The 11,662-nt window shown below is 32.0% G+C and overlaps 1 protein-coding gene across 1 annotated transcript; it reads right to left on the reverse strand.

The window, feature by feature from the left end:
• Positions 1 to 758: 758 nt before the first annotated feature.
• Positions 759 to 11,189, reverse strand: LOC127721090 (scavenger receptor cysteine-rich domain superfamily protein-like). Its single transcript, XM_052227772.1, has 10 exons — positions 8,233 to 11,189; positions 7,528 to 7,660; positions 6,992 to 7,001; positions 6,583 to 6,733; positions 5,355 to 5,493; positions 4,636 to 4,817; positions 3,415 to 3,585; positions 2,541 to 2,711; positions 2,040 to 2,210; positions 759 to 905 (listed from the first exon to the last, which is right to left on the reverse strand). The coding sequence occupies exons 1-9, from the start codon at positions 8,420 to 8,422 to the stop codon at positions 2,197 to 2,199; spliced, it is 1,161 nt and encodes a 386-aa protein (XP_052083732.1). The 5' UTR covers positions 8,423 to 11,189; the 3' UTR covers positions 759 to 905; positions 2,040 to 2,196.
• Positions 11,190 to 11,662: the final 473 nt, after the last annotated feature.

An 11,662-nucleotide genomic window follows, 5' to 3' on the forward strand; every position in this document is an offset into this window, starting at 1 on the left:
TATACAAAAGTTCCAAACAGTTGTGCCAAATCTGGCTAAGATCATCTTTATCTTTGGGTTTACACCTTACTGTTTCAAATGATTTTTACATCTAACATGCAACAGTAAATTTACATAATTTTTTTATCAATCAGTGAACAGGATACGTTTTTACTTATTTCATACAGGGCAATTGTTTTCTTAAGCAACAAATCAAATAAATGTCTCCTTCGTGTGTTTGGTCAGGTACAATAAAAAGTTTCGAAACTTGCATACGATTTTACATTTTGAGTAAAATGTTGATAGTATAAACTCACCAGGTATACAATTGTCTAAGATTATCTGTGATTGCAAGTGTTACAAAATTAGTTTGAGTATAAGAATTACTTTCTGTTCGTTTGTTATATCTTTGTTTAAGTTTCACCTGAGGTAAAGTGAATGTATGATTTGTTGTAAGCTCATTGTATTGCGGATTAATAACTATATAAGTAGTGTCAAAAGATTGATTTTAAGTGATCTGCTCTAGGTCATTTGAATATATGATTAAGCTATATATTTACTTAATTATCAATATTTTCGAAAATTTACTTTAATCCATTTAAAAAACAGACATTCAGCTTGATTACTGAAAATAACTAATGAAACATAATTGAGCGAACTAAATGAACAGAGTTAACAATGACTTGTTCTTTAATGTATTTGATTGATTGATTGATTGATTGTGTGTGGCTTAATAGTTACTTTATTACTTCTGAAATTAATGTTTCGAATAAACTTACCAACTTGACCAGGATTAAATCTGAGGAATATAAAGAGAGCTATGAAAATAATGACCGCAGTGATAACAATACAACCAACGGCAACACCTCCAACAAACCCAGCAGAGAACAAATTTGATGCATCTTCTTTTATTTGTTGTTGAGCACCTGAAAATAATAAAGTCAGACTTACTGGACGATATTAATATGTATTGCTTACATTTAAATTCTGATCAAAATTATGCGCAGTAACTTAAGTCAAATAAATTTGATAACAGTCCTTGGATAATTTTACCAGTTTCTTAATTGTTTCCTTGTAAAAATTAAATTAAACATTATCATCACGCACTATGTGAAAAAAATCACATAGTACACAAAACTATGATAATACTTTTGTATATGTTACATTCAATTAAGAAAACAATCTAAAATGACATAAATATGCATCGTTTTACTGTTTCAAGATAAGCAAATATTTTAATAATGTCATATAATTGTAGTTCATAATATCTAAAAACATAATTATAGTATAGCTGTTCGCCATATTTGAATATCAAAAATAAGACAACGTGTGACCGAACCACGCATTGATTAATCTAGTTTTACTTCACGCATGTCTTCAAACTAGCTTGATCCGAGCGAAACGGTTGAGTTTTGTGCAAACAAATCGCGCGACTGCGTACCAAATCTTAAGCCGAGTATCAATGATGCGTGTTTATCCCAATTTGTATTTATTTTAACATTTGATCAATTGATTGCTATGTTATTGATCATAACCCTCGTCTCCGTTTATTATTATCAAATTTTAATTACACTACTAGTGAGAATAGAGTCCGTCAATGACCAGACAACAAACAGCATTGTGGAGATACATTTAATTATTTATTTGCAACTGCACAGTGTGTTATTATTTGTAATCTTATTGTGTATGTTACATCGTTGCTGTCTATTTTTGAAAAAAAAAGGAAAATCTGCTTTTAAGCTTAAGTTAAAAAAATAGTTGGGGCAAAGTACATGTACATTTACACGTTTCTGATGGAAATATATCTCACAAAAAGGACCAATCATGTCCTTTTGTTCACATATCTAAGCAAAACATTAAAATACTATCCCCAGTTAGGAATCTTGTGGTAACTTAGGTTAATTAAACAATGGTTTAATTTTAAGAATTCGTCTGTTTTTAAGTGGGGACTGAAACATATAATAATAAATGCATACCCTATTAAAAGGAAATACATAAACCCCCATGAAATGCCAAATAACATAAAAGTGGTCATTGAAACAAAAAGTATATCATTTTACCTGAACACATGTCTTGAAAACAAATTTGAATATCGAAATCTAGTCCAACGCATTCAGATCCACCAAACATTGGATAAGGGCTGTCACATTTCCGGGATCGATTTTTAAATCCGTTTCCACAAGTTGTATTGCAAACATTCCACTCTTGCCATTGTCCCTATTGCCCATGAACTGAAAGAAGTTTAAGCATCAATATACGTCCTCGTGGTATCACATTTGTATAAAAATTGATATCGTTTTTTTTTAAAGAAAATTACAGTTTTTGATATTATTACAACATACACTATTCACCATTCCATCCACCATTCCCAATAAAAAACCAAATTTTTCATATTTTTGCCTGAATTTTGGAGGAATTAATGTAACCTTGTTTATGATAGTAGTTATACATGTCATATTTGGATTTTGTATAAAGAGAATTATGAATAGAAATGTTTCCATGTTAAGAAAATCGTTTCCATAGTCAAACATATGCTTAAGAAATGTACATGTTCTAATTACTTTCACAGAAAATGTTGTTGCAAGGACGACTTTCTATAATTGTTCCATTGCAATATATTCCTCTATTTGATGGTAAAGGTGCATTACATTTCCTGGTTCTATCTTGAATACCTCCGTTACAGGTTGCACTGCAGAGATTCCAAGAAGTCCATCCACTCCAGTCCCCATTGACTGAAATAACAAAAAGTTCGATATATGTCTGTTTGCAATTAAATGAAAGAACTTTAGTTATTGTCACAAATAGAGTTTGAAGGACTTGTTCATGATATGAAAAGTTCTTTACACTACTCTAGCAATTTTTCCCGCTCCATATTGGAACAAACTTGATATTTCTTTTTTTTATAAAAAAACTCATCAAATATATCAGGCTTACAATGTTGTACATCAGACGGGTGTTTCATCTTTAGAAAGCTCATCAGTGACGCTCTAAAGTCAAAACATTAAAAGCCAACTAAAAGTAAGTATAAGGAAAACTACACAAATTTGATCCCACAATATTGAGTCAATAAGTATCAATTAATCCAATTAAGTTACATGTATTATAGAGGGATGCGTACTGTATAGTGTTATACTAGTTATACATTTAAGCTCTGTTTGACCATAATTACAATTTTACAATGTGAAAAAGAACACATTACACAAATAAAGTATAATAGAATAAAAAAAGATATAGCATAAACATGTAAGTCAATAATACAGCAAGCTAAAACAAAACTGACAAAATATATTGGTTGATTGGTCGTTGTTTGCTTAACGTCCAGTGGCAAATGTGTCATGCATGTTCAAAACAAAAACAAATATATTCTATGCATTTAACCTTAAACCATTATTTCAAAAAACGAAACGCAACTAAACAAGACTTAAAAATATCTACCTGGACAATTTATTACATTGCAATTTTGTGTTTGACTACCCGTTCCATTACAGTCACTGCCTCCTGCAGATGGAATAGGACTGTTACATAATCTCCGCCTTTGTTGAGTTCCACTTCCACACGAAGCGCTGCACAAACTCCAAACAGACCACGCACCCCAGTTTCCACTTACTAAAACAGTTAAATTAATTTTTTTCACAAATCACACTCTTTAGATTGTAATGTTAGTTTTGTCGTTTTATATAGCGCCTACATTTCACCACTTGTACACTTTGTTAGCATACGATTAAACGAAGCTTACGATAATGAGCATACAGTTTCATTCATAATAAAGTTTTATACAGGATGTGATGGTAGCTTTACTTTGCAAAATCTTTTATTATGTATTTTCTGTAATGTCATATGGTCTCGATAGGCAATCAAATGCTTTTCATCGTATTGAAGTGGTAAATAAGTGCTTTAAAAGTGACTTACAGGTGACCTTTAGTTCCAAAGATGAGATAAGCATTGTTTATCTCCACATGTTTACTCCTCCCCTTGTTTAAAAATGAAAACAACACGTTATAAATTCCATGCGTCCGAAGCGCTTTCCTTGATTTACTCTCAGCAGGAACGCTCTAAGTCGAATTTGTGAAAGCCAAAGATGTATAACATGTATAAGAATCGAAACAGTGAAGAGCTATATAACTCAAAAAGAGCTGCAAAAATAAGCTTGCTTCAAACACGTTTGCCGATACAAATGAAGAAACAATTTCAACGTTCGTACGGATTTGGAGTAAATAATATTTTGCATAAAGCATACACACATTGTGTTCATTAGATTTATTTTGCCAGGGAACTGTAAAATATGTTGAAGAAAACCCATAACTAAGTATGATTACCCTATTCAAGAAATTTAGTCTAAATGTGGAAATGTTAAGAATCGAAAGTTATATTATAAAAAGTTTTTCACAGTAAAAAATGGTTTTGCAGTATCATGCTCGTTTGAATAATCGATCATACTGACTATCGTTTTCCTTACAAAGGAAGCTGTCAGTGCCTATTCAAACCAATCTGTAACCAAGCGGTGGCTTAGTTTGATTACTGTGTGACGGTCAGAAACAGTCATAACTACAAAGTAAAGAAAACGTATATTCATTCAATTGAATGTGTTTGTAGATGCATGATTGCCTAATGAGAAAAATAAAAACAAATACAAAATAGATGACACATAATACTTACCGACATACTTTCCGAAACATTTGATACCGATATCTTCATTATGATTACATTCATTACTACCCCAAGTCGATTTTCCGCAATTTTCCAATCGTATATGACTTGGAACACATCTCAACTGATCCATCCAGATTTTAGTATTTGACGATGCCCCGCCGTGTTTGTATATCTGTGCAGCATCTGTGCTACAATTTTTCATGTTTCCATATTGAAATATTTAAAGAGGTGTTAATGCATAGGTACTAAAACCAGTGGACGATTTTTATATGAACAGATTTATTAAGACTTACATTTGCATGTAAGCAGGTGTGCTTTGATTCAGTTGTTCGTTGTAACACTTTTTATTACGAAAAAGTAATAGAGTCTGCATATATGTATATCTGACCTTCTATCAGCTTCAATGAATATCAACGGATTCAAGCGAAACGTTTGAACCATGCATATTTGATATAAGGTCAGTTGGAGTATTTTTTTTAAAATACACGGTCAGTATTTGTCGCTCGCCCAATATGGAATTTACCGACCCCTTATATATAGTATTAGGTTACTAGCACATTATGTAACTATTAATATGCTACAATGTTCTTTGCGCTTGACAAATTGGTAAAAACGAAACGTTCGTGTCAGGATAACACGAAAGTTGTCAATTGTTTTTATTACACATTCCTTTATATACTTTACATTGTTTATATATATAACAAATATAGCGTTGAAAAAAATACCTATATCTGAGCTGTCTACATGCAACACGAGCGTCTATGATATCAAATTCATCATCGCATACTGTTCCCCATTGGCCATTATAATACACTTCTAAACGTCCATCTCTAGGAGTGTCGCCTCCAACTAGACGCAGATCACCTATACATGAAATCAATATAAAAATGAAAATGGCTACAATATTCATGTCGAAATAAATATGATAGTTCTTTATTTATTTCAACTATATGTTTTTATCTAGTTGAACTGCTTGATTGTTGCGCGTGCGCTACTTTAAAACACATGAATATTAACTAATTCTTAATGATTATATTTTGTAATATGATTTTTTTTAGTATTTTGATTTTTTATCAATCATTTTTTTTTTCAATTCCAAGTCGATAATTATGACCTGATAGAAATTTGCTCCATTTTAATAAATCATGATTGGTTGAAGTGATCTGAATGTGTAGATATAACCATGTATTAAGACTTCTGAAAAAATGAAAATAAACTGGATAAATTGTATGCGTCTGAATCGCATTTCTGTATTTACATTTATCAGGAACGCCTAAAGTCAAAAGAAATTGAAAGTCAAGTATGAATAAGTACCGAAAAACGTAAATACCATTTTTCCCAAAGAGAAATAATGTATGGTAAACTTTCCTGTTTCATTGCAAAGAAATGTATATATTTAAATGACGTTAACATATTGTCATTTAAATATCATGTATATGTAAATACTTTGGTATTAAAGCACAAATCTATTAAGCAATGTAGAAAAGTATATCTTTTTTTACATGTATCAAGTTGTCAGTTTTCTCGTTTGAAATTGTTTTTTTACATTTGATGGCCTTTTATAGCTTGTTATGTAGTATGGACTTTGTTCGTGGTTAAAGGCCGTTTGGTGACTTACGTCATTTGGTCTCTGGTGGAGAGTTGTCTCATATTGTTTTGTTCATAAACCAGGCCAATAGTTTTCAAGTTTAAATTGTTTTACATTTGTCAATTCGGGACTTTTTTATAGATTGCTATCCGGTATAGGTTTTGCTCATTGTTGAAGGTTGTACGGTTTCCTCTGCGTCAATTGGTCTTTGGCGGAGAGTTGTCTCATTGAAAACCATACTACTTCTACTTATTTTTATATATCACTATTTGATTTTAAATAACATTTTATTTTCATATTTGCATAAAAAACAACAATTTAGACGTATTAGTGTTTCACTTGTTTCCAAACATTCGTTAGTGTACCTTTAAATGTTTCATAGCTACCATAACATCTGACACCAACATCTTCACCATGTCCACAGTTATGAATTCCCCAGCCAATATGGTTACACATATCTATACCAGATTTTGTCAAATTGCAGGCAACGTCATCCAACCATATCATTCCTTCACCCTTAGGAGCAGTTTATAATTCGGCATTCGTACTTCTATGGTCGAAAAAGGCATTTATATTTTGAAGTTCTTTTCAACGAACAATGTTGAATAGAAATTTATTAATAGAATACTAATAACTTTTTTCTAGATTCATGGTTGTCTATTACGAAGGACCCAAAGAATAACTTATGTTTGAAATTTATTTTTAAAATACTGTAAAAGTACTTTTGTTCGTGGGGTACCAATTGTCGTGGTTTTTGTGGTTTGCTGTACCCACGAATTTAAGTCTCCAACCAAATATAACAACTGTTGTCCGACAGTACCCGAAAAAAAAGTTGCAAAAAGTGGAAATGAAAATAAAAAAAAAAAAATAAAACGATTAAAAACTAATTGGTTTCCTTTGAATGAATATTCACTAACAACATTCGTCTGTGGTTATTCGAGGTTCATCAAATATACCTGTCACCAAAATGCAATTGGGCCGTCAAATTTTACATGCGGTGGTCAGAAAGGGTCATGGTCAACCTTTTTATTAAGTATAAACGACAGTTAGTAAATGACGCTTTATACACCTTTAGCGTCTGGAGCGATTTTCTGTAGATACATCCTTCAGGAGCGTTATAACCTAAACATTTAAAAGCTAAGGATGTATAGATTCGTAGCAACGTTATAAGCTATATAGCAATAAGGATCCGCAAAGAAAAGCCAAATTATAGCTTTTAAAAAAAATTTGTTTCCCTTTTGTAGTATATTAAGGGCAAACGATACAGGAGAAATTATAATCACATTTTAATGCTGCTTTAAACTCTTTACCTTAATCCCAATTGCCTGCATGCAACTACTGCGTTGTATTTAGTGAAACCATCATCGCAAATTGTTCCCCAGGAATTGATGTGGTAAATTTCCAATCTACCATAGTCAGTTCCACCAATTAATCGTAGATCACCTTTTTATTTGAAAGATAAAAGCATGAATAAATAAGTTGGGTGACGAACACACACTTGTTCACGCAATCTAACTTCTTTGATTGGAGACTTTTCTTACCATTCACGGACATTTTACTTTCAAATTGTCTGTTTTGTTGCATATGATTTTCTTGTTTGGCGAGTAATACCGTCAAGTATTTTTAACCATTTTTTCTATTATTGTTTAATGAGTCTGTCAGTGTTTCTACTAGTTTTACTGAATTCATACTAAATTTTTACAAATAAAACAAAAAAAGCAAACCCCAAGGTAAATTAAAAAAAGGGTAAAGTCCATTAATTTGACAAAAAATCAACTACAGCACGAATGTAAAACAAATGTCGTCTTTCTAACTTGGTAAAGGCATTTATCAAAGAAAATGGTTAGTTAAACCGGGTGTGTATTTGTAACACCCCAAGAAAACATTTTAATGAGTTTTTACTATATGTGTTTTTACTACATCAGTTACAAAAAGAGCATGGAAACAATAATTTAAAAAATATTATATTTATGTTAAATACGAAAGTCCTACACAGATGGTAAATATATGATTACCCTCAGATGCGTCGAAACACCAGACTCCTACATCGTCATCATGATTACAGTTATGGGTATCCCAACCTTTATGTCCACAGCTACTTAATTCTGTTTCAGTTCCACTGCAGGTAAAGCCATCCAGCCAAATTTGTCCTTCCCCGTCACCAGATGTATAGAACTGAACATTTGTCCAGGAACTTTGAAGCATACATAAAAATATTTTTCAGATACTAGTAGTATTTTTTCAGGTTCTCTTAAACGTGGTATACTTAGAATAAATATTCATTATAGTGCACAGGTCCGTATGTATGTTGTATTGCAAACTATAATAGTGTAAGTATTATTAAACAGCGACACTTGATGATTAATGTGTTTTCAGTGTATATTAGTAAACACAAATTATGTATAATTTGATTCGTTTCTGTTTAAAGTTTTTTTGATTCGTTTTTTTTTATTTCCTTCATAATAGGTATTGTTCTTAACTAATTTTTCGTTTCAATTATTTTTTAAAGCAAATTATTGTCCATTTTGAGATTGCTGTTTAGATTTTTTCGATTTCGGTTGTTTTGTTCCTCTTAGATAAATGCAGAGAATATTAATCTTTAGAATATTATGCTTGTTTTAATCCGATTGATTCCCACTTCAGCTTCTTCTAATGCTCTTTTGTTTACAACTACGAACTCATGGTATGTGTAAGTTTGCCTTGTTTTGTTTTGGTTTGGGTTTCTGTATAACTAAAATTCGTGTCAGGCCAGTTAATTTTTTTCTATTTTTACCTATCACTGTTTCGGCACCCTGACTGAAATCGACTACAGAGTAACGCGTATTACATATGTGTTTTTATTAGGATAGCGGTCTGCATTGGATGGTCATCTGGAGTAATAAAATACATCTTTTTTTTCAGCGCAGTGGATAGTTTAAGACACCTGCATTATAGATATTTTTAAATGCAGGAATGAAGAAAGAAATAAATCCATACCTTGAACCTTACTGCCTGCATACAACAACTGCATCATTATAACCGAACCCATTATCACAAACGGTTCCCCATATACCATAATGAAAAATTTCAAGTCTTCCCTGTAGCTGGCATGCACCCCCAACGAGACGTAATTCTCCTACATATACAAATAACCTTAACTTGTAATGCAAATAACACTTTGAAAGTTTTATAGGTTCTAAGAGTTTGTCTTGATTTTCCGTCATCGGGGACGTTCAAAGTCGACATATGTAATAGCGAAGAATGTATTAGTACCAAACCACGTGGAGATTTATGTGACCAAAAGGGACTTGACAATTGGAGCAAATTCATTATGGTAAACTTTTACTGAGTGGGATGGAACCTGGGTTTCCTATTAATTTCTAAATTGATCAACAGATAGTGTACGAACTGCAGCTAAGGTATGTAATAAATCATGTCTGTACCACTGGCAACTGAGCTAATGATACCCTCGGAAACTAACATTGAGTCATTAAAAAATTGTACTGACAAACTTAATTTTCTATATTCAACAGGTTTGCTAATATTGTCGGCCTTATCAATAATGACTAATACATACATTTAATGAAAGTGCCTTCTTTCACCTGTTGATTTGAAGATTGCATATTACAGGCCTTTAAGCCTACCAAACAAATATTCCTGTGCCATTCTTTCATGTTGAACATATATCAAATTCTTTTTTCATATCGCTTGTTTTTTTTTAGTTTAAATTGTTTTGTCATCTTGTAAGGTCAGTGCCTTTTATGGCTTACTATAAGGTAATGCTTTTCCTTATTGGTGAAGGCCGTATGGTGACCCTTAATTGCTGCTTACAACTATGTCGTAATTTTCTGATTCAAAGTTTTGTGTTTAGCAATTCTATCACATCTTATCTTATATTACATGTCATTGCCATAGTCCAGTTCTGATTTTGAAAACTGAAGACCCCTTATTTGTAATTTTGTAAGTTTGTGTTTATGTTGAATCGAGCGTCGCTGATGAGTCTTTTATAGACGAAACGTGTGTGTAGCGTACAAATTATAAGCCTGGTTTCTTTGATTGGTTTCTTTTTCTCCGATAAAAACATCACTGAATGTTTCTTTTCCTCGACCTTTATACTCCTGTCCTAAGGCTATCACAAATCCGAGAGTCGGCAGGCATTCATTTGTTGACATTAAAAGACATTATTACGTCGTTTTGTTGTGAATGTACTGCTCATTAAACTCACAAATATATTTCCCACTACCAGGCGAATATGCCTTTGAAAGCTTTTTAGAAAAGCTGGTTTTCAATACTCCTCAAATGCTATATTGATTTTGCATTCCAACTATTTTGCCTCGAGCGCCACTGACGAGTCTTTGCAAACAAAATTAAAAGCCTATTATCTCTGATGAGTTATTTGTTGCCAGATGCAACACGAATGATGCCGATAGTTGAAAAGAGAACTGATTACCCATCCGGGATACATGAACTCACCGACGGGTGATCAATTAAATAATATGTGTATTGTTTAATCGACTGTGGTTTTTTTTATATCTTTATTAGTATGCCATTTCAACTAATGGCTTATGATTGAACCATATATATATTTTCTTTCCTCTATATTGTATTTGATATAAGTTTTCGTTCAAACGTCGAAGGGGTGTCTTAAACACTTGTTTATTTTCCTATAGAAAAGAAGGAAATTACTCGAATATCATTTGACTACTTTGCCAATTCAAATTGAAAACCAACATATACTCTCATAAAACGTACACGAGTAACACGAAGGCTGCCACATGTTGAGTATATTCTGCTTACCGGAACTCTTCGACTTGTTAGTTTAAATATCGCTTTGGTATCTTTTGCTTCGCTTTTACTAAAACTTATATGTCTTCTGTATAACGCTTCTTTCGAAAATGCTGAGTGTGATTCATTATAGCGATAAATAAAGTCAACAGTAGTATACCGCTGTTAAAACAGTATCTAAACATACATTTTTATAAACTTAGACTTAACAAACCTTCCCTCTGAGTTTTTACAAAAGTAAACAGAAAATATGTAACCACGTAAACACTCTTTGTCCATGTTCCTGTCTGCCGGTGAGAATTTTGATCAGGATCCATTTTTCTAAATTATATAAGTAAAAGAAAGGAGCAAAGTCATTCCTTGCTGTTTAAGAACATTAATTTAAGAATTAATTTATTCGAGGTATACTTCACATATCAAATTTTTGCGTTGTTTATATTTTTTTATTGTGATGACGTTATGTTCCCCATGTTTTGGATGTAAAACTGCATATTTAAGGTTGATTAAATAGAAAACTGCTTGTTTTCATACTCTATGTTTTATTGTTTATATTTAGTTGTACTTATATTTAACATTTGCCTACCTTTTTCAGTGTACCTCTATTTCGAGTTTTCCCCGTATGTCATATTGATTGATACTACACAGATTATTTCATTGATATAATCTATTTTTTTTAAAACC

The sequence above is a fragment of the Mytilus californianus genome, unplaced genomic scaffold (genome assembly GCF_021869535.1).
Source record: "Mytilus californianus isolate M0D057914Y unplaced genomic scaffold, xbMytCali1.0.p SCAF_12, whole genome shotgun sequence".
Classification (NCBI taxonomy): Eukaryota; Metazoa; Mollusca; class Bivalvia; order Mytilida; family Mytilidae; genus Mytilus; species Mytilus californianus.

What these genes read in the sequence shown, in the direction of transcription:
- LOC127721090 (XM_052227772.1), bottom strand. Translation starts at nt 8,422, where the DNA reads ATGCTTCAAAGTTCCTGGACAAATGTTCAGTTCTATACATCTGGTGAC. An exon ending in GTGTTTCGACGCATCTGAGG is followed by an intron (nt 7,661 to 8,232) that starts GTAATCATATAT and finishes TCAAATAAAAAG; the next exon opens with GTGATCTACGATTAATTGGT. An exon ending in TGTAGACAGCTCAGATATAG is followed by an intron (nt 4,818 to 5,354) that starts GTATTTTTTTCA and finishes GAAAAATTGTAG; the next exon opens with CACAGATGCTGCACAGATAT.